This window comes from Rhipicephalus microplus, unplaced genomic scaffold (assembly GCF_043290135.1).
Source record: "Rhipicephalus microplus isolate Deutch F79 unplaced genomic scaffold, USDA_Rmic scaffold_18, whole genome shotgun sequence".
Lineage (NCBI taxonomy): Eukaryota > Metazoa > Arthropoda > Arachnida > Ixodida > Ixodidae > Rhipicephalus > Rhipicephalus microplus.
In genome coordinates, this window is record NW_027464591.1 from 11772348 (window position 1) to 11794655 (window position 22308).

The following is a 22308-nucleotide window of genomic DNA, read 5'->3' on the forward strand; positions in this document are numbered from 1 at the left end:
ACACTTTGTCATCGGAAACTCGAGTGTTTTTTTAGGTGCTGTGAATGTGATCTCTTTTGCAAGTGGCTGTTTTTCTCGATGGTTAGTAGAGAAGCTGTTTAAACCTAGTGATAGATTTCGTTCGAAAGGGTTGGAACTGAATATACAATCACAGGCAGAATATACAATTGATCCCAATGAATTAAAGGCGAATATCATTTGGAGCCTAGCCACAAATAATTGCGCGTTGTAGGGGGTAGGAGTGGCATGCTTGCTTTTCGCATGTCAAGTGCACGAATACCCTTTTTTTTTCAGCATTCTGCTCGAAAAATCCGCATTTACAGTGGCCCTTCACTACAGTGCCCTACAATTGCGTATGTATAATATTCTTGTAAGAGTATAGGCAGGTGTCATGTCGCAGTGAACATCGCGTCACAACTTTTGTACAATCGTACTTTCGCGTAACCATCCTTGCTGTTTCAGTGATGCGCTTCTATATAAGTGGTTGTGATACTCCGTCAGGCATTGGTTCTTTTCTGCCGCCAAGACGGTTGTAATGTACATTTTGTTATTTGTCATTGTCTCAAGCCAATAAATCTGCTGAGACAGGGCCTTTACAGGGACAATACCTATCCGTTTTTTTTTTCCTCGTCTTCTCGGGCTGTCTTTTTTTTTTTTTTCCTTGCGGGGAGGAAGAGTTGGAAGTGCGTTGGTTCCCCTGTATAGGCATTCGTATTTATGTTTGTATTTGATTGTGCATATACAAAAGCAGGAAGTTTTCCATCGTAAAGGTGCATGTTGACCCCCCCCCCCCCCTTCTGCTCCCTCTCCCCGCTTCTTTGGGCTACACCTACATAATCTGAGGTAAATAACCATTGACCTCCTCCACATATCGTTCTTGTTTCGTGATTTTGAGCGAGAGTGGATTCATAGGGTTTCAACGTGATAAAGTCCCACACATGCGTAGGCGTGCATTATCTCGTGAACGAGTTCGTTGATAAAACTCAGTAAACGCACTCCTGACTGGATAAAGAAAGCTGTCAGCTCGGGCCATGGCGTAAGATGCACTTGCGGCTTCAGCCCATGGCATCTTGGACTAGGGACGCCGCCCACATTGCCCGACTCCGCCGTCGGCTCACTCTACTGAATTAGGTTTACTCCTACTCTTTCAACTACATATTTAGAAGTAGTTCCAACCGAGGACCTGAACATAACATGCTGCACTGCCTAAACGTCCTACTGAACAATGTATGTCGTAAGAACAACGTTAAAAGAAAGAAAAAAGAACGTAAAATGAGGCATTGACTCTCGGCTTGAAATACACATCGAAAGACTGAACCAAAAATCAAGACAAGAAAACGAGGCGACAATGCAGCGCAAATTATGAACGGTTGCTTCGACGTTGTTCCTGCCCCGTTTTCGTGGTTTTCGTTCGTGAAACCGCTGAATTATGAGGCTCTGGGCTGGGTGCTTTATACTCAGGAATTTGCGAACAAAAAAAAATCACGCTGAATGAAAAAAATGACAGTAAAAAAAAAATTCAAGTTTCGCGCGCCTGGTGAATTCGTTTCTCTGTTCAAAATGGCAGTGCTGTTTTCGCCAAAATTTGTCAAAATTACCTTTTCAAATAGTTTTTATTACGTTTTAAACAAAATTTTTACGTTGTTTTTCAAAAACATTTTTCTCTAAAGAAGTGAAGTGACGTCAGCGATGACACGCACTATTGATGTCGATGATATGGAACTGCGCTGGACTGCATGAAAAGTTACGGTTCCGCATGGTGATCTGCCGCTCACCACCGTAGTTTCGGGGCTGTAATTGATCTTGTACGCTAGCTCCTTGCCTGTTGCTTGTTCGAGGGAAGACAACCACTTCAGCTACACCCGCATCAAGTTCTCACTATGGCGGTATGTCTGGAAATAGTTCCTCAAGCAGCTCTCGCGACTTTGCCGTGTCGGCTACTTGTTGCATGACCAAATCGGGAGTGGTCTTGGGGCTGTCATGAGCATGGACGCTCAGTTTAGCGTACGAATATTATTCCTTTGATCTGGGATTCCGCGAATCTTTATACTCATGATCAGCCAATGTCCTCTGTGTGTCGCCTCCGAAGGAGATGTTTATAAGCTGCCGTGTCGTTTTTTTCGTGACCCACTCGTAACTGAAGATACGTATCATACAGCCGTAAGCGGAAAGGAGACCCAGTGATAGGATTTAACGTTCGCTTCACTACTGCGACGTTTCTTTTCTTTGTGTGTCGTGCAAATTACCTTCTCTGTGATCGCGATCAAACGCTTGTTGTCGAGTATGGCTGCTCACAAAATGCAGGCCGCGTTTGCAGAAAATAACCGGGGTCGTATCCTATGTACGCAATTGTCTTTGTGTTTCGCCAGTTTGCATGCTTCAAACACGGCCTACGCTTTCGGTGAACGTCTCGGCCCCCATCTTTCGAAAATATCTCGCGTATGCTGGCGAGTCATGTCTGAATCACTGTTCATTTATTTATTTATTTATTCATTCAAGTGACAACATTTTATGAGAAGAGAAATACTTATATTTTGCTTTACAAATAGTGATCAAAGGGGAAAAAAGTGTGAAAATGATAAATATATCATGCAATGGTTGCACAAAATCTAAACAGGAAATGGAACATTACAGAATGCAGATGGTAATATGTAAACATAAAGTACGGCTGGTGTAGTTTATTGAATTAACGCCATAGATGTGGACAAAGCATGGCATAACGTTTAGTACTGTATTTTGATAGGGTCAGAACAATCCAAGATACTTAGATAAGGCACACAGCTCTAGTGTTCTAGAGGGAGCATTTCCAGCAGCTTCATAATGGTATTGGAATACTGTTGAATGGTTTCATACTCCGCATGTGTGCACAGTCATCTGCGGTGAAGCTCATTTTGGTTGCTTCACAGAACCCTAATGAAGACACAGAATGGAATGACGTTCTCAGACAAAAGGGAATCCTGCCCCCAAAGAAGGAAGTGGAGAAGACATTCACCGAGGATGAAATAGTGAACATCGTGGAGTCGACAGTTCAAGAAAAGCTAAATGGTAAAAATTTTCAATACACGAATGTGTGTGTGAACAGCTCGTGACATGGAGGTGACGCACATTTGTTAATGGTTTTATGAAGTGTCGCCTAACTTGGCTCTCAAGATAACTGCGACCAGTGGATATAGGCATGACATGGCCACATTTTATACGGCTTAGCACATAAGTGGCACACAAGGAACTCTTTAGACCTGGAAGCATAGAAGGACGTGAGTTGACGTTCGGTTCATGTTGGCATATCAATGACATGTATGTGGTTCTCTTAAGCGTACACGACGACATTGTGCCAGTCTTGTTTCAGGCACTCTTAATTGTTATTTAGCACTTTTGAATGGCTCCAGTCAGAGGTCCGCGAACTCACTCATACTCAGATAGAGCCCCGAGTTAGAGTGTGGATAAGTCCGGGCGAGTAATAATGTGGGAAGCTTTAGTCTGCATGAGTACAATCCGCCTTTTCCGCGATGCCATGGCGGATGCGCCCTTCCCTAGCAGAAGAGTCCCAAAACATCTCTCGGGTCTCGGAGGGCTTTGTTCTAGCAATGCCAGTTCTCCCAGCTCCTACCAAACCCTACCAAAACCCTGGAGGGTAGCTAAGAAAAATGCAAAGGGTAGATTGAGAAAATTTTAGGGGAGTTTGAGGGAGTGGGGCTGTGGAAATTTTTGGCGAGTCCGAGTTAGCATTAAGTGCAAAATATATTTCTTGAGTGAGTCCAGGTGAGCTCAAAAAAAAGGGATGATAATTGATATGTGGGGTTTAACGTCCCAAAACCACCATATCATTATGAGAGATGCCGTAGTGGAGGGCTCCGGAAATTTCGACCACCTGGGGTTCTTTAGCGTGCACCCAAATTTGAGCACACGGGCCTGCAACGTTTCCGCCTCCATCGGAAATGCAGTCGCCACAGCCGGGATTCGATCCCGCGACCTGCAGGTCAGCAGCCGAGTACCTTAGCCACTAGACCTTTGCGGCGGGGCAAGAAAAAAAGTGTAAAAGCTCGTCATTTTTTGCCGACATTCGGCTCCAACCAAAATATGTGTTTATAGTTCTTGTCATTTTAGAACCAACTTGGTTTTTGGTAATCAATCCAACCAGATAGGCAGTCTGTCAGTGTTTAGCTTCTCGTCTTTTTTTTTTAAGCCCCTTTTTTTTTATGGGTCTGCATCTACGTGGACTGCTTACAGTGGAACTCGTTGGAAATGTGTTTTTTTGAGAAGTAGTTGCAAGTGTACGGTACCTTTCACTTGAGGCAGCGTTGTTGCAAACAAACTGCTTTCGGCACTGCCAAACGCTACTTGTGACTGAAGAAAATCTTAGGTGTGTCTGACATCAAGTAAGCCAGTTCAAGTGAACCACATAAAAATCGGCTTGCCAAGCATTACGAGAAGGAGATTAAAACCATGAGTAGTAAAACAAAAGCTGTATTTGCATATGCAGTGTGGATGGATGGAGCATTTTTCACTTTACTGAACTTCAGCATTGCTGCAAAAAGTGTGCACTTCTGTAATAAAGTGACTGGAAGAGGGTGATGTTGTTTCCATGTCGAATGTTACAGATGCAATAGGCCTTGCTGTCAACGTACTTGCATTAGGAATGCAAGTTTGATTGAGTGAGGCTCCTTGAGATACTTTGCTTGTTTCTGTTTTCTGTGTCATCTAGTGTTGTCTATCGCTCTACTTGGTGTTTATACACGCAAGAAAAAAACAACAGTGAAGTTGTGTGTTCATTGTGTGTCTATAAAAAGACAGAAGCCATTTATAGCAACACACAAAAGTGTGACAGCAGTTTAAAATGAGGACTCCAAGGTTGGTGTAGGAAGAGTGGGTTGTCCAAAGAGAGCACTCCAAAGAGGCCTTTCCAAGTGATACAGTAGACTCATTAAATGGAACCTGAAGGGACCAGGAAAATATATTTCATTTAACAGGTGCTTGTTTACTGAGACATGAACAGGGGTGCAGCATACATGTACAAAACCAATTACATCAGAGGCACTTGTTCCATTTAAGCAGCAGTTCCGTTTAATATATTTCTATTATTGGCTGTCTACTGTAATAACTTTAAGGAAAGAACATCAAAGAGAGTGTGATTGCTGGTAGTGACTATCATTCTCCAGTGTCTAGGAAAGATCACGCGAGATATCATCATTGTATGTTTTTCTGGTCTCTGTAAAATCTGCAAGCTGCTAAATAAGTGAAACTGTGCATATTCTTTACATTTGGCTTTGGCAAAGTGCAGCTGCAAGCAGTCAGTATAGAACACATTTGGGAAGAGGAGCTGCATGCAGTATATGCTGCTTACAATCAGATCAAGAGTGAGCGCCCGGCTTCGTTTTTTCGGAGATTTGAAATATGCGTTGATGGGGGGACCGAGCAAGCATGCCCCCCTGCCCTCCCACCACATCCGTTGTTTCCTTCATTTTTTTTTATTAGCTAGGGAGAATGATGACAGTGGATGCACATGCATTCATTAAAGCATTACAGTCGAAGCACGTGCACCTTTCCTGCTGCTATCTTGAATTTTGATCCGAGACCAAGTAAAGGCCCCCCTCCAATGCTGTCAAATTATCTTGCGCTGCAGGGGAGGGGGGGGTGCTTGCTTGAAATTTCACGGTATCCAAGTTTATTCTGTGTCTTTAAAGTGTTATCCTTGCTGTTATGTTTTGACTTTTGCATTGGAATGAAAGATAATGCTGTTTGTGATCACTGCAGCATCTAAGAAACAATGAGGAAATGGTGTTTTTTGTCTGCCTTTTTGCTAAGTCACATGTAGGCATTTGCTTGAGATTTCGTTGGCACACCTGGATGGCTAGCTTTTGGAGGAAACAATCCTGGGACACTGACCTAAACAGTCAATCCACCAGAAAGAAGTCTGTGAAGGCAATATTGAAGTTTTGGGAGGTTATAATTATTCCACTCCTAAAGGCAGCGTCTCCTGCGCCGCGCGACGCAGCAGCCAGCCCCACCCAGAAGTGGCTCTTGCGCACCACGGAAGTGACGTCACTTGAAAAATTATCACCTAGAGCTATTTAAATGCATAAATTAATAATGTACAACGCATTATACCTACAAAAATTTTACTAAGCAGGTGTTTGACGAGTCAATCGACCTATATTGGTTAATTAAACAGGTATTACAAGCATTTTAAATACAGGGGGCGCCATGGGCGCTGTTGCTGCGAAAGGCAAACAGTGCAAAATGGTAGTTGCCTGCGATGTGTGTTGGTGGTGAAAACTCCGGCAAAATCATGACCTGCGCCTAGGCCGCCCCCAAGAAGGACAGGAGACCCTGTGTCGTCGCTGCTTCATGTGATTGCTGGATGCCCAGTTAAACCTAACGGTTGGAGCTAGCGCGGCCGTCCACCGCGCCGCACCTTCATCTGAGTGTGTTCGCCATAAAGTTTCTCAGTATGAAGTGCTGATTATTGTTGTTGGACGTGCTGCATTTTCTAGATTGCAATGCCAAGCGTGGTGTAGTCAGAGATGAAAGTGTCCTTGCTGCCGAGTTTTGCTTGTCGGGAAGGGCAAGTCGACGATGAAATAAATGCTTTTGCACAGTTCACGTGTGACTGACCGGACGCACGTGCATGAAACCACAGTGCGTCTGCGAAGTGTTCTTACAAAGGATGGAAACAACTTCATTGCAGTATTCTTACGAAGCCTGTGATCTTCGAAGGTCAAAGCTACTGCATTGCCGGCTGTTTTGTTGAGCGCAAACACGTACGGCCGTTCTCATCCGTTGCTACGTAAATGCTCCCATGTTGTCACAAGCCATGCGTGTTATTCAGTAAAGCAGACAAGCTGCTTTGTAGTTAGATTGGCTAACGCCGTCAGCACTTCTCCATGGGCATTGTTTATCAAGTGCTGATCGCCTAGACCGTTGCCATGGCATGTCATTATTTTGAAGCGGCTTGCCGGTTACCTCGTCAGGGGATGATACACTGAGGGACATAACAAAAATTTCCTCTGTGTTGCATTGATTTGATTTGTGGGGTATAACGTCCCAAAACCACCATATGATTATGAGAGACGCTGTAGTGGAGGGCTCCGGAAATTTCGAACAACTGGGGTTCTTTAACGTGCACCCGAATCTGAGCATGTCCTCTGCGTTGCAGTGCGCCTTTTTGTCATCAAAACTTAGATAAAGCGTGAAAATCAACATTCCTGACGCGTGTGCCAGAGAAACCAATGCAGCCAGCTGCATTTTAGTTTTTCGTGTCCTTTTGCGTCTCGCCGATTAAGAGCATTAATTCGCAAACTACATTATCTTAACAAATATAGCCAATTCTGCAAGAGTCATCAAACGTCCAATATTATCGGGCCTGTGGACAGGACCACCACCAGCAGCAAGTCAGGCTGACGGGAGGCCGATAAGCTGGCGCAAATGTTAAAACAATACAGGCGCGAACGAAAAAAGGAAAAAGTAACAAAGACTGCAAGAGGCTCGAACCACCGACCCCACCAGTTCATATTGTGCCGCTCCAGCCAACTAGGCCACAGCTGCCAATTGGTTTGGAACGATTAACAAGCCAGTTTTGTATTGTTGTCACGCTGGACCTAACTAACATTTTTTTTATTTTCACGTTTGGGCATAACTTTTACTGCTTCTATCGCTACGTCTAGACGTATTGCAAAACACTCCGACTATTCAAACAAAGTGTCTAACCGGAAAAGTGCATGACGTCACTTCCGTGCAGCACAGCAGCCATTTCTGTGTGGGGGTGGCTTGTGCATCGCGCGGCGCAGCAGTCTCTGCCATTCCTGAACTTCTCTATTTATTTCTCTTGCAAACATGTATCATTTTAATGCTATTATTTTTGTCATTGTTTCCCCCTCTTCCTTTCTCCAAGTGTAAGTTATCAAACTATAAGTTTCTCTTTTCACTAGCAACTCTGCTTTCCCTCATTTATTTCCTTCTTTCTCAAATGAAAATGTAATTCTTAACGGCCCTTGGCACAGATTGTGCCTGGGATTTTCTCATTACCTTTTGCAATGTGCAGGAACTGAAAAAGCCATGGAAGACATGACCCTTGAAGAGCTTGAAGAGCTCGAGGATGAAGAAGACGAAAGAGTGCTTCTAGAGTACAGGTGGCGTGCTTGTTTTTCTTTCTTTCTTTTTTTTATGTTCTTTATTCACCAGATTCCAAGCAGTGCCAAAAGGCGTTACAGCAAAGGGGAGGGGAGGGGGGGTCCTAAATATTGAATGAAATACATGTTCTTTCATACTTGAAATAGAACTTCATTCATGCATAAATACGCCGTCATTCATGTCACAGGGAGTTACAGCAAGGAGTAAAATACATCTTCGTTTCCACAGCGTAGTACTTGCTTTTCAGTTAGGCTGTACCACTGTTTACTTGGTCTCGGAAAAAAAAAAAGTTGGCATCCATGTTTATTAAGTTGGATGTTCCAGGATTTTGTGATTTCGATCATGACGTTTTGGAATGTAATGGGGTCTTCATAGCCTGCATTGGTCGGCACACTGATACCCTGTCACTTGTGGCAACGTAAGTGCACTTTCAGCGAGTGCACTCCACGGCGAGTGTCATTTGCCTGCTATCACACGAGAAAGTTTAGTGTCACTCGCCGTGAAGTACACTTGTCGGCAAGTGTGTTTTCCAATTTCACTTCGCTGCGACGAAGTGTGTGGCCTCGGTAGCAATGGCTTTCACAGAAACACGCTGTTGTCTAAAGCGACGCTTATAGTACTTTTAAATCATTGTTTTCGTTATTAGAAATACCCCTATGTATTAAAACAAGTCATGCTACAACAAAAACCTTCGCTACTCTTGCCTTCGGGCTGTTTGCAGCCACGTCCGCTGGGGGTATGTGGCAGCACATGCTATGCAATGGCTGCGTCCATCGCGTTGTTTACTTCCTTGCACACTTGCACGTGTGGAGGTGAGTCGTTCTCTAGTCGTTTGGACGGCATGTGCCACTGGTGCTATGTCCACGAAGGCTACATGGTCCGGTGCTGACACACGGGAGCAATAATGTCAAATATATGTTGCGCTACCAGTTCGACAGTTGCCACCACAATCATTTTCAAAATACGCTTCGCTTCCTCGTGTAGCAGTGCACCGCCTAAGTGACACATAGAGAGCGTAAGTACTAAGTACACTCGCTCGAAGTGCACTCAAGTTGCCACGTGTGATAGGGGCATGACTCATGAGTTGACTCACTTGGACTCAATTAGAGGTCTCAGTCTGAATGAGCCCCCGTGAATAATGCTTTGATAAGTTTGAGTCCGAGTGAGCCTTGTTGAAAAAAATTTCTGCGAATCTAAGTCCAAGTGTGTCCTAAGCACAACTTATAGTATTTTCTTAGTGAGTCTGAGTCAGCTCCACATTTTTTCTTTTTTGCTGAGCTAAGTAAGGCTTGTCTATTCAACCTCAGTGGCAGTATTAGCACGTTTGTACTAATGGCTGCTATCTCATACCTAAACGCACAGGGGCTAATATGTAAGCTCTATATCTATTGACCAGAGATGTGTGTTACAGATAAGGCTTACTGTTTAACAGGAAGTTGATAAAAATACGCTGTGTTAGTCAAGCCCGTAGCAAGGGGGTTGCACTAGAGGCTTGGGCCCCCCACCCTTCGAAATTCGGATAGGGGGAGGGGGACCTTTTGCAAAGAATAAGTAATGATAGTGTTTCTTAAAAACCTCCAACAAGTGCACCCCCCCCCCCCCAACAAAAAATTTCCTGGCTACAGACCTATTGTGAATCATCGCTTTCAATCAAAATGTCTTTGTTGGATTGCAGCTGCTGATAACTCAAATTTCAAACTATAATATTAAAAGGCCCCAGGTAGAGCGCCGAATATGCAAGATATTAGTGTTAAAGAGCATTAGCAAAATGGTCTAAAAGCTAAAATCTAAGTAAATGCTAACAGATTCATTAGTTGATTCACATCAGACTCGGGCTCTGGTCGAGCCGTGAGTCCGAGTCTGAGGGAGTAATAGTACGGTGAGATTGAGTCCGAGTGAGTCCAGTCAGAAAAAAATTCTAGTGAATCTGAGTCTGACTGAAGACAGTTTTGGTGAGTTTGAGTGTTGAGTGAGCACTAAGCTTAAAATATATTTTGTCAATAAGATCACCATTGCCATGCATGTGAATTGCCATAATGTTGGACTGAATTTCCGATTTGCCATTGAACTGCACGGCTACATATATGCTAACCCTGTTTTACAATGTTACTTTGTTTTATTTCTAGTTAGATACGACATATTAACTCACTGTCTATGTGACAGTGATTCACTTTCTTAGGGAGTTCGTGCAACTTTTATTCAGCATGGTCAGAAAATGCTACCAGTAGTAGTCGATGCTCCTGATGACATGTCAGCCATACATTATAGCCCAGCACATGGCCTGGAATTTACAAGGAATATTCAAAGTCAGCTAGGAATCACTTGCTCTTCTTTTGACAAATGATGTCATAATCCAAGATGACCACGTCATGAACACAAAGTCCATCGCCATTGACTAATTTGAGTGTCATTTGCGGCATATTTACCTTGGTGACTGAGGCGTAACATCACATGGCCCCGCTGTCCTCTATAGAGATGTAATTGCGCACAGTACTGGCCAAGACGGCCTTCACTAGAGAGGCCGACGCTGCAACCGTTTAGACGTCACATGTAGGATGCTCCTGCTCGCCTTGCAGCATAGTTGGGGAATGCAACGTTCGGGTATAATCAGGGTGCGTGGCATTCAGTGCTCAGCACGTGAAGCTTAACTGGGCCAGATGGAATTATTACCGCCACATAAGCAGTGTTAGGTTACATGCAACCTGCTTCTCATTGTAATAATATAATATGTGAGGTGTTACTTCCGAAAACCATGAAATGATTGAGGGGAGCCGTAGTGGAGAGCTCCTAAAATTTTGACCATGTGGCGTTCTTTAACATGCACTGGCATTTCACGGTGCACTGGCCTCCAGCATTTTACCTCCATCGAACTGCGACCACCACGGCCTGGACCAAAGCTGCGACCTTCGGGTCAGCAACCGGGTACCGTAACGGCTACACTACACGCAGCGGACTGCAGTCGGCTCCAGCTTGTTGGTGTACTGTTCAATGTATCAGTGCCAGACGTATGCAACAAATCCTGCTGTAAGTTTTCATCATTCCTCCAAATGCAAAGGAATGGGCGCCGCCTAGCTGGTAAAGCCCAAATTAAAAAGACACCATCGCTAACTCGCAGGTCCACAGAGAGCGCTTTCATGATGAGGATTTTGTCTATTCCGCCACAGCTAAGATGTTCGGTAGCACCTGATGTGTGCTCACGAAGGCTCGTGGCAGCTCTTCGCATGCATTTGTCAATGAATTTACTAATGATAGAAAACGACAGACTCACTGTAAATTAACAAGTTAAGTAAAAAGAAGAGCATCTGTATCTCAACTATCTTTCAGAGTGAGGTTCCTACAAAATGATCATTTTACTATGTTTACGATCCTATCGAAGGCACCGAAAACCAATATCGATACCTTGCTAGCAATAGTAGGCCAAAGAGAAAAGTAAACTTATCAGTAGCAAAAAAGAAAACGAAATGAGGACGATCGTCAATCAGAGGGGAGCACTAAGAGAATGAGCAGTGGAGGGGAAATCCACCCTTTCTTTAGGAGATTCCACCAGCACTTATCAGGGGTGGCAATTCATTCTGCTCATCATACCCACGTGTTCGTTGACACCTGTGTATTTGCACCGCACATGCAGGGGGTTCAGCAATACATTCGCTATGTTGGTGCAAGTTCACTCGTTTGTTCCATACTGTCTGAAAATTCTTGTGGTGAAAGTATTTAAAAGATATGCGAGTCTAAAAACACAATTTTTCTCCAAAAATCATACTTTTGGTTTTTATTTGATTTGACAAGTATACTTTCTCTACTTTCATAACAAAAAAATTGAACATTGCAAATAAACTCGAAGTGGGTTAATATCGCTTTAGAAGAGCTTAAGGTGGCTACTAAAAACTAAAAGGAGTTTATTTTATGAAGTCCATTAGGAATTGTCACCTGGCTAATTGTCATTGCATTTCCCATGAGGAGTTCACTGAAGCCACATTCTCAAAATAAGCATGATTTCCAAGCTATAATTATGACAGAAATGATCTCGAAAAACATATCTTTTTCGCATATATGACGTTTCACTTATACCTTTAAAATGCCCTTTCTCAAGATTCATTTTGGGCAACTTTTTGAGTTACAAAATTTCGCCCACGTATTTCTCAGCATGTGAAGGGTTCAAGTATATTTTTTAAAATTTAATACCACCAGTGTAATTGTTGCAAATATAAAATGAACAATTATGAAGGGCTCGGGGTTCTAAGCATTTTTACAATAGAATATCTCCTGTCCATTAAAATATCTTATATTCACTTTCTTGATAGTTATTTGCATTCTACAGTTGATGTAGAGCAATATGAACCAATAAAGGTTCACAGCCGTAAATGTTTAGTGGCATAAAAAGTTTGTCCAAAACCACTTATATATTACACAGCATCATGGCATAAAATTATAACTGCGTAACTCACTATTAAACTAATTACATATTTGAAATCAGCGTAAAAGTTAATATATCTGCAGCGAAAATTTCGTTGTCCTAGGCTACAGATTAGCGCAACTTTTTTTCCGAGTCGCATCTCCCCTTAGCAATGTATTGGCAGCTTAGCTTTTGTGACATCGCTGGCATCGTCCTCTATACTGTAGGCTGCACCAGCTTTAGGTCCGACGTCAGCATAGCTCTGGCCGACTAGGCTGGCCCTACGTCATCTCCTGATGCCGATCTCCGACGACAGCGCAGCTCTGACCTACTGGACTTGCCCTACGCTATCTCCTGACGCCGACAAGAGCTCTCGCAAGTGGTGCCCCGTCCTCGGACTCCTGTGACCGTGTTTCCATCTTTTCTATCTCTCCTATCCCCTCGATATGTCCTCGCTCGCTGGCTTAGCGCATCTATCTTTCTCTACACCTTTATTCCTATCCTTTTTTATGCCTCCTCACCCCCATCCCCAGTGAGCTACTGTTGAGGTGTCGCACAGTGATGCAGACAGTTACGGAGCTCACTTTTCTCTTTTCCCTCTCTTAGAATCACTTAGAGTGTACCACGCTACCCGTGGGTGCCATCAAGGGCACCGACTCGTGGTTTGCTTGCTCGGGTTGTCAGGTCATGCCCCTTCTTTGAGAAATACGCTTTACAACAAGGGGGAAGCACATGCTGTGGTGCACACAACGAAAACGTGGAAAACGCGTGTTGGGAAAACAGCAGGAAATATGCTGTTCAAGCAGACTACGTACCCTGGCATCCTATGAGTGATGTCGCCACTCTATGGCGAACAGTATTACACAAACATGCTTGCAATTGCACTGAAAGTCAATTGAATTCACACACACTGAAAGCAAAGTAAGAAAATGAAAACAAAAGTATTGATTGATATGTGGGGTTTAACGTCTCAAAACCAAAATGAAAAGAAAAAGCCTCAAGGTCACCACACAATGACAAACAGACATAGCTTTTTTGCCCTCTTAACATCTCCTCCCCCGTTTCCGCTGCGTAGCTTTCAGGGTGCTCGTTGGAACGAGATAATAGGGAAAATGCTCAAAGTGTGCAACAAATCCCTGTATCTCTGCTTGTACTTGAAGGACTGTAAAAATTGTTACAGCAGTGCAGCAGTCGATTGGGGAGGCTATTCAAATAGTGTGATGATTACTTGTAAGAGTGTTGTAGGTCCCCTTTAACATGTGAAAACCTAGCATTCTTGAGAATAGCTACATTGTGTAATATATAATATGATATATATATATATATATAATATAGAATAGCTACATTGTCTTGAGAATAGCTGCACAGTAGGTGCAGTAGTTGTTAGGGTCTGGAGAGCTCTTCCTCACAATGCCATATTAGTATTTGTCTATTATAGATCCCCTGAAGTAGTTCTGGAATGAAAGTCAGGCATTTTCTTATTGAGGTCATTATATAGTTGCACACAAGGCTCTCTTAAATAAATTGCACATGATTGTTCACGAGGAATGTATGTTTCATTTTCTTTCTTCTAGGCAGAAGCGTATTGCCGAGATACAGGCTACGATGCAAAAGTCTAGGTACGGGGATGTGCGGGACATCTCTGCAGATGACTACGTGGAGCAAGTGAACAAAGCCGGTGATGGAGTTTGGGTCGTCCTCCATCTGTACAAACCTGGGTGAGCGCTTTTCACATACCATACAGTGATATCGCCTTATAGTGAGGCATCTGGTATCTTTCAAATAGTTAGTCACACTGGTCCCTTCATTGTAATGATTATGCACCATAGCCATTTCTAGAGAGCGGGCTAGCGCATAAGGCAACACATTCATCCAGCTATTGCATTCCTAATTACAGTAGACTCTCAGCAAATGGAACCTGAAGAGACAAAGAAATTGTGTTTGGGTTAACAGGTGTTCTATTTACTGAGAGTCGAACATGGGTGGATAACCCAAGTACCAAACAAACATATGCGACCTGTCGGGTTGGAGGCTGTTGTCCCATTTAAGCAGCAGTTTCGTTTAAGATTTCAGTTCACTGGGAGTCTGCTGTATATCAATGAGTTCAACCGATGCAGAAAGGGGCACTTAAGAAAAGCATTATTATCTAGGGTTTTACATGCCACATGATTATGGGGCACGCTGTTGTAGAAAGCTCCGGAAGTTTCATCCATCTGGCGTTTTTTACTGACATCGCTCAGCACATGGGCCTCTATCATTTTGCCTTCACCGAAATGTGACCACTGCGACCTTCAGGTCCGCGGCCGAGCACTGAGGCAGACTTAAAAGAAAAATGAAGCAAGTTTATTGTAATGTTCTTTTGAAAAACACTATCATAATAAATTTAATTAAAAGTCGGTTATTCAAAGAAAAAAAATAAAGGTCACTGGTCATACTTTTTTTGTAATTTTGCACCCGAAGCTCATGGATTTATATTTACAGTTTGTATTTGGGCTGTGTCAGCTCGGTGAAGGTTGCAAAAAAGTTTTCGTGTTCAGTTCTTCACTTATTCAGAACATGACGTAGCCTATAGTTAGATATTCTCTAGCAGAGGCTCTTTAAGTTCATAACATCATGGAAAACTTGTGTGTAGCCGTGCCGTTACTTCACTTTTTTATTCTACCTCGCCTACCCAGCTACTCTTTCATGCCGAGATCATTGTTGCTAGTATATTGGAAGGGTAATTCAATGTAAACATGGTCATTTTTGTCTTTCTTTAGTGTTCCTTTATGGAACCTACTTGATAATTCTCCATAAGCACATCAAGAAAACATTACCAATCTTTAGGTGAAGCTTATGAAAACATATGAGCAAGTATTATAGCATTCTATGTAGTGGATAAAATATTGCTTGCTCTGCTGCTTGCAAATATGTTAGCACCAACATAGAGAGTGGGGAGACCATACTGACAGCTTATCAGAATGTTCTCAGAAAGGCTAGCTGAATGTTCTCAGAAAGGCTGTTCTCTCTCTGTTGTCTATCTTGGATACCTCAGCTGCCAGTGGGCATCATGATGAGTTCTTCGCTGCATATTTCAGTGGGCTCGATACAGAAGGAGTGATACAGCCTTGCACTAGTGTGACAACAACCCTCAATTGTGCTAATATCTTAAGGATTTGAAAAATAATTACAACAGAATATTCGTGATGGGCATACCTAGCTTCTAAGCATTGGTGAATTTTACCTCTGAATAATTCCCTCGATATGTAGTACACAAAATAAAGTAATCACAAAAATAATATAAGCCGTGTGCTGCGGCAGCACTATCACTCTTCTTTTTTATTCAGCAAAGTCCGTCGGTTTCCATTGCCACCATAGAATAATGCAGTGGGGGACTAAGCTTCACTTTTTTTTTTCTGCACTAGAACAAAGTTGACGTTGGTGAAACTTCCTGCGAACAATGTTGCTATGATTCTCAATCGTATGAACTTTTTCCCCGAATTTTTCTTGGACCACCTTAGTGGGCTACGGACATCTCAACGTAGGCTGAAATGGCCTTTTTGCCAAGTTTACCACTTTGTTTTTGAGGGGATGTGCTGTGCACTAGTGAAAATAAATAAATAAATAAACAAAGGGAAATGGTACACAATTAATGGAGACTTTGACAGAAATTGTTTATGCTTTTTATCTATAATCATTATTGTTGAAAAATACACGAAAATGCTACAATTTACTAAATTTTACCTATGTGCTAAACATTGAAAAATATAAAGCTACCATAAGAAACTGTTCTGCAATACGACAAAAGCAAAAAAGTAAGCATTAAAAGAATATGCAAAAGAATCAATTTATAGAAAATTTCCTTTTCGTGCCTGGTTTTCTTGCATTTTGCGAAATTCAAATGGTGGTAACAAGCGCAAAAACCGTTGCCGTTCAAATAGTTTGGTAAAGTACAGTGGAACTAATGTCTATATGTGTGTACTTTTCTTAGAATTTTGTGTACAAATTCAGTGAGTGCACTGATATAGATAGTTGATGTGGAATGACCCATAACTAACAGATGGTCAGTCAGAACAAAGTAACTCGTACCATGGAGTGAATGCAGCTATGGTGGGGCAAGATGGGGGGGACAGGGAGTCAAGTGGGGTGATGTAATGAACAGGGCATGAAAGTAAAAAGTTCAGAGGTTAGATGATATTACTCATGCAACATGGGGTGAGTTTCACACCATCTTGAGAGTCCTTTGTCTTGCAGTCGTCATTAATAATCAGTGATTGAACAACAGTACAGCTAAAGAATATGATAGTGTGCACTAAAGTCAAGACAATATATTTTGAAGCTGGGACATCGCTTTTGCAAAAAGTGCAGGGATCATCAACGCTTGCTTTTGTCCTTAATTGGGTCTGGTCTCACTGGTCTCTCTCTCTTTTTTATTTGCAGCATTCCATACTGCACCCTGATTAATCAGCATCTCAACCAACTGGCACCCAAGTTCAGGACTACCAAGTTCCTAAGGAGTGTGTCATCCAACTGCATCCCAAACTACCCAGACCAGAATCTGCCGACCATATTTGTCTACCGTGATGGCCAGCTGAAGAAGCAGTTCGTCGGGCCCAATGTGTTTGGCGGCATGAAGTTGAAAGTAGACGGTAGGTTCAGTAATACAGCCGGTGCGTTATTTGCATTAACTTATTTACCGTACCATTTGCAACATTTAGATCAGCAGCTGCTTTACGGAGTACTGACGCAAAAATTTTACATCTTGTTTTTTTTGTTGTTGTTGTTGTTAAATACAAGCTAGTTATTTACTTATCCTCATGAGGTAGGGTTAAATATTTGGATGCATTTTTATAGCACCTCGTTGCAGTCTTAGTTTCAAAAAGCACTGAGAAAGTCTGGATCTAGTGGAATTTTTATGTAAGCTTAGCTGACTGTGTGAACAAAACCGCGTGCACTTGAGCACTGCACTGACAAATGTTTGCAACGAAGGCTCCCCGAGTGCTGCCATAATTCTCTCTATGATGTCGTAAATGTTTGCAACCACCAAAAATACTCTCTAGAGGCAATAATTACTTTAGTCTGTGTGTTTTCGTGCAGGTCTGTATCTCTTTTCATTGAAATAGTTGGCTATGAAAAAGTGCCAACAAATAACATGGCAGCCAACATGAAATCGTGATGTTGGTTGTTCTTAGTTGTTTACATACAAAACATGTTGATGTCACTGTCGTGAAGTGAGACATTTCGTGTGAAATTGTGTGATATGCCTTTAAAATTTATTTTATTATATGTTGTAGGCTATATTATCCATAGATACTTTATAGGTGACCAAATGTAATGTATTCTACTGGATATCTCACCTTCAAAATTTTGTGTCAGTATGCCTTTAACGTACAGTGGATTGGGACTGTTTCATGGGCACCTAACACAAAGTTTTCAGATAAAAAAATAATAGTGTCTGTGCTGCACTTACATTGGGTCATACAGAAGGCAGTGCACGACTCTAATAATTATTCACTTCCACTTTTCTAATCCTTCACGAAAGCTAAGTCAATAAAGCCTTGACAAAAGAATGCTAATCGGAGTAGCTTATGCACCAAAGACAATTATTGTGAGACTTTTTATGCCTTTGAGATTACCATGGGTCTGTTTAGCAACTGCCTGAAATCGATGCAGAACTTGCAAGGTGCTTTGCTGTATCTGGTGCAGTTCCTTTGCTATTCCCCCGCCCTTCCATGTGCTTTGCTGTATCCAAGCATGGGACTTAATCATATGCTTTATATTAGAAGTGTTATATACAAGGGGTGGTAGGGGCACCTTACCTTGGCCGGGCCTCTGTACTCACCCATCCCTCTAGGCTGTATCTTTAGCAGTCCTAACTAACACCCACATTTTCTTCTAGACACAAGCTCTATAATTAATCCTTCACAAACAAACTTCCAGTTTTTAAAGACAACAAAGTGAGATTTATTTTGCGTATAGAGTATGGCTTGACTATGCATGGTGAATGGAGAGCGTGTATCGATACAGTTTAATGCCTGTAGTCTTTATGAAAAGTTTGTCTTGAATCCATACCAACTTCCACTCATGATTGCAATAACTAGCTTCTTTATCTGTGCACATGACTTCCAACTTTTTTATTCTATTTTGAAATCACCTAGCTTAAAGCTTGTTTATTTGTAGGTGCTAATAAATTCACCAGTATAATTTACTTGTGGCATATTTAGGACAAATAATATTGAAGAAAAAAATCAAAAAGCAGTCACTGACAAAGTGTAAAGATTCTAGTCTTTTAGATTTTGCTGAATTATTCATACCTGCTGGTATTACTGCTGTACATTCTGAGAAACCATTTAATTATGGCAATTGGCAATTGAAACCTTTCCCACCAATATACAAAGACTTTATGAACATCTTCATTTGCCTGTAACTCAGAACATGTTAGCTATGACTGTGGAGTGCGTGGTCGCAATACTTACCCACAGCACTTAAGCTTTTGAATTGTTTGGTAACATTTAAGTATCGCGAAATCCCAAGCAAGCCCCCCCCCCCCCCCCCCCCCCCCTTAAGGTGAAAGATAATGCAACAAGATGTGGAAGAAGGGGCCCTTGTTAGGTCATGGATTAAAATACAGATTTTCAGTGAACGAGAGAATAGAGAATTCACACCAGTGCTTTTTAATGAAATGGCTTATTGAATATGCATTCATTCACTGTTTTCATTTGCCCTCGGCAGGAGAATGAAAGCAATGAATAAGTTTTTAGTGAAAATGTTGGGAGGGGAAAAGAGCCTTCATAGTATTCGTAATCTCTTGAAAAACGAATAGGGGCACTTGCTTGGGATTTTACAGCGTGTAATAAAACCAAGTTTTTTTATTTTTCGCCATCTCTTAGTGTCTCTTTGCTGTTTTGTAGAATCAAGGTTGTGTTAGGTGTTGACGAAGGAGGAAGCTGGTCGTTGGAGGATGCGAAAAACAGAACAGGGTTTATGGGACTATTTACACATATTTACAGAAAAGAAGGGATAGTGGTTTTACAAACCACGAGCGTGGTGGTTGAACGTTACATAGTTCAGAACCACTACGCTCGTGGTTTGTAAAACCACTATCCCTTCTTTTCTGTAAATATGTGTAAATAGTCCCATAAGTGCAACACACTCATTGTAATGCCCACACTTAACACTGAACCTTAACTAGTGTCTCCGCTGTAATGCCCTCACCTCTGCGATGCTTCAGGTACTCGGTTGAAGCAGGCCAAAAGTAGGGCTATCAAGAATGCAGCAAATGTATTCACCTTTAATCAGTGTGATAACCTCACTCTATGCTGTTCTAGCTTCGTTCCATGGTTCTTATTATTAATAATAGTAATCATTGTTGGGATTTATTGTCCGAAAACCACAATATAATTATGAGGTATGACGTGTTGTGGAGAGTTCCGGAAATTTTAACCTCCTAGGATTCTTCGATGGGCACTAAGTCTAAACACACAAGCCTCGAACATACTTTTTTGCCTCAATTTGAAATTCGGTCGCCGTGGCCGGGATTCAATCCCACGACGTTTGGGTCAGATCGACCGCCATAACTTCTAGATCACCATGGCGGGTGGTTCTTATCTTTTATAAAATGCCTTTTTTTTTCCCTTGCTGTTTTTAATCTAAAGTATTCTTTTCCTCTCAGCATGCTGATTGCTCGGGTGTCTTGTCTCCCCTGAAACTTGACCTAAAAGCAAAAAAACATAACTGGCTTCTGAACGAGTGCTCCTGAAAACCCCTTGCTCTGGCCATCAGAATATATATGCAGGCATGGAACGAGTGAATGATTGGCACCCTTACCAACATGTTCACCAGAGGCTGCTAACATTTCAAGTGTATTAATATAGTGTCATGTCACACTTGTACAGTTTTCCCATGGAAGTGAAAGCAGCCACTTTTGTGCCATTTTTACCGATAACCTTATGGAGCAAACTTAGCAAGGCTGCAAAGGGAACGCTAGATAATTGACATTTTGAGGAACTGAACTGCGGCTATTCCACAAAGAAAGGAGTTCAGAGCGATCACACGCACATGTTGACACAAATGTATGGCTAAATAAATGCCATAAATAATTTCCAACAATATTTCCTCGCACCATTTAGCTTTTGAGTCACGGCTTTGAATATCTTCCTGTAAATGTATTTAATTTTAGATAATATTCGAAGACGTTCGATATTCAAGGAAAACAAAAACACTAATGTCATACATTGATTTCTGTGTTTTGTATTGATTGATTAAATATAATTAGTTTGTAATTAGACGTCTATTTAGCCTGAAGTCATTCATGTTCTGTGTTGTGTAAACAGAATAAAATCTCAGCCTAGAAAGATAGTGCAATTTCATTAGAATGTATTTGCATCTTGAGCGAAGAAAAATTACACTTTTGACATGGTTTGTGGAGAGAAGCACGTGGAACAACTTGTCGAACTTGGTAGTGCTCAGCAAAATGATCGTGTGCACTGCAAAATTAAGGTACATGAAGACGCATTTAGGATGTAAGAGGTTCAGTTCATCCAAACCACAATCTATCTAGTTCTTTCCTCAATGTATCTAGATCTAGAAGTAGCATAAACTGGCCGTCTACACGATTGTGTACAAAGTGCTTCGAGGAGTTAACGGTGAGATGTTTTCTAAAGAAGGTACTTTGCGTCTCTTATCTACATTTTTCAGAGCTTGAGTGGATGCTTGCAGAAGCAGGTGCAGTCGAAACAGACTTGGAGGAGGATCCCAGGCCGAAGACGAGAGACGTTCTCTTGAGCACCTTGAAGGCAAACTACGATGAGGCCAATGACTGGTGAAGCAGACCGCTCACACAAGCCTCAGAATTTTTTTACCTCCGGACGTTCAGGTCTCTCGTGTGGCCTTACGGGACATTGTTCCAAACTGTGGAGATCAACTCATCTTTTTTACACTGCTGATTTGTGATCAAAGCACAGTGGTGGGAAACCTGCGCCAATTGCACCAACTGGACATTAGTACATCATACTGCTCCAAGGGTTTTTTTTTTTTTTTGTAATTTTCACTGTTGCTGCGTCACAAGGTGGTTTTGGAACTGAAATTAATGTTCACAGCACGCATCGTGAGCAGATGTTACGTGATGATCGCGATCTTGTACACTGGCGCTGCTGCAAAAACACAGAATCGACCGATCAGTTATTCAGTTCTCCGTGAGATTACGGAGGCACCTTTTCTGGTAACCATCGGCAAAGAACGAAGGCGATGTGGCGACTAAAGAAAAGCGTGTCAGTATGACTTATATCCAAAAAAGCAACGTGTGTGGCATAGTACTGCTTTAAAGCCTAGTGCATGCTTTTAATAGCCGGCGACCTGAGAGCGCTGAGGTCCCGATCACTGTGGCCCCGATCGCTGCTGCCTCAGTCGTTGTGCGGGACTGTGTTCAGCATACGCTGCTTTGCGGAAACAAAGATGCAGCTCGTTGTTGGAGCTGAGCGTTGTGGATCACGTGCACAGAGATTGGGAAGCGTCAGCACACGCTTTCATGAGGCAACAGCCTAAACTTGCCTCCGTCCGCTGCTAGGATCTGCAGGATCATTTGCAGAAAGCTCGTTTTGTCACGTTAACGCAATAGGCTTCTCGCTGCGTCTGGGCAGGGTCTCAAGCGATGTAGGTGCAAGCGGCTCGGCACTGTGTGTACGCCAAGCAGGCGAAGTGCTGTATGCAACTAGCCAGTAGATGATCGCCTCCCTGCGAAAATACAGCATCCAAAAAAAAACTGTCAGTTTTCGCTAAATATCAGATCGCAGCACATGATAATCGCGGAT

The 22308-nt window shown here is 42.4% G+C and overlaps 1 protein-coding gene across 2 annotated transcripts; it reads left to right on the top strand.

Moving 5' to 3' along the window:
• Nucleotides 1-1747: 1747 nt before the first annotated feature.
• On the top strand, nucleotides 1748-21764 carry LOC142785120 (phosducin-like protein 3). 2 transcript variants are annotated; one of them, XM_075883560.1, is made up of 6 exons: nucleotides 1748-1886; nucleotides 2907-3045; nucleotides 8039-8126; nucleotides 14095-14238; nucleotides 16940-17148; nucleotides 21197-21764. In XM_075883560.1, the coding sequence occupies exons 1-6, from the start codon at nucleotides 1881-1883 to the stop codon at nucleotides 21322-21324; spliced, it is 714 nt and encodes a 237-aa protein (XP_075739675.1). In that variant the 5' UTR covers nucleotides 1748-1880; the 3' UTR covers nucleotides 21325-21764. The 2 variants fall into 2 exon arrangements, with proteins under 2 accessions (XP_075739675.1, XP_075739674.1); XM_075883559.1 differs by lacking the exon at nucleotides 1748-1886 and adding an exon at nucleotides 1972-2004.
• The last annotated feature ends 544 nt before the right edge of the window (nucleotides 21765-22308 follow it).

Coding starts and splice junctions, on each gene's coding strand:
- LOC142785120 (XM_075883559.1), top strand. CDS start 1,981: ATGAGCATGGACGCTCAGTTTAGC. Junction 3,046..8,038: donor AGTTCAAGAAAAGCTAAATG/GTAAAAATTTTC, acceptor TGCAATGTGCAG/GAACTGAAAAAGCCATGGAA. Junction 17,149..21,196: donor CATGAAGTTGAAAGTAGACG/GTAGGTTCAGTA, acceptor TACATTTTTCAG/AGCTTGAGTGGATGCTTGCA.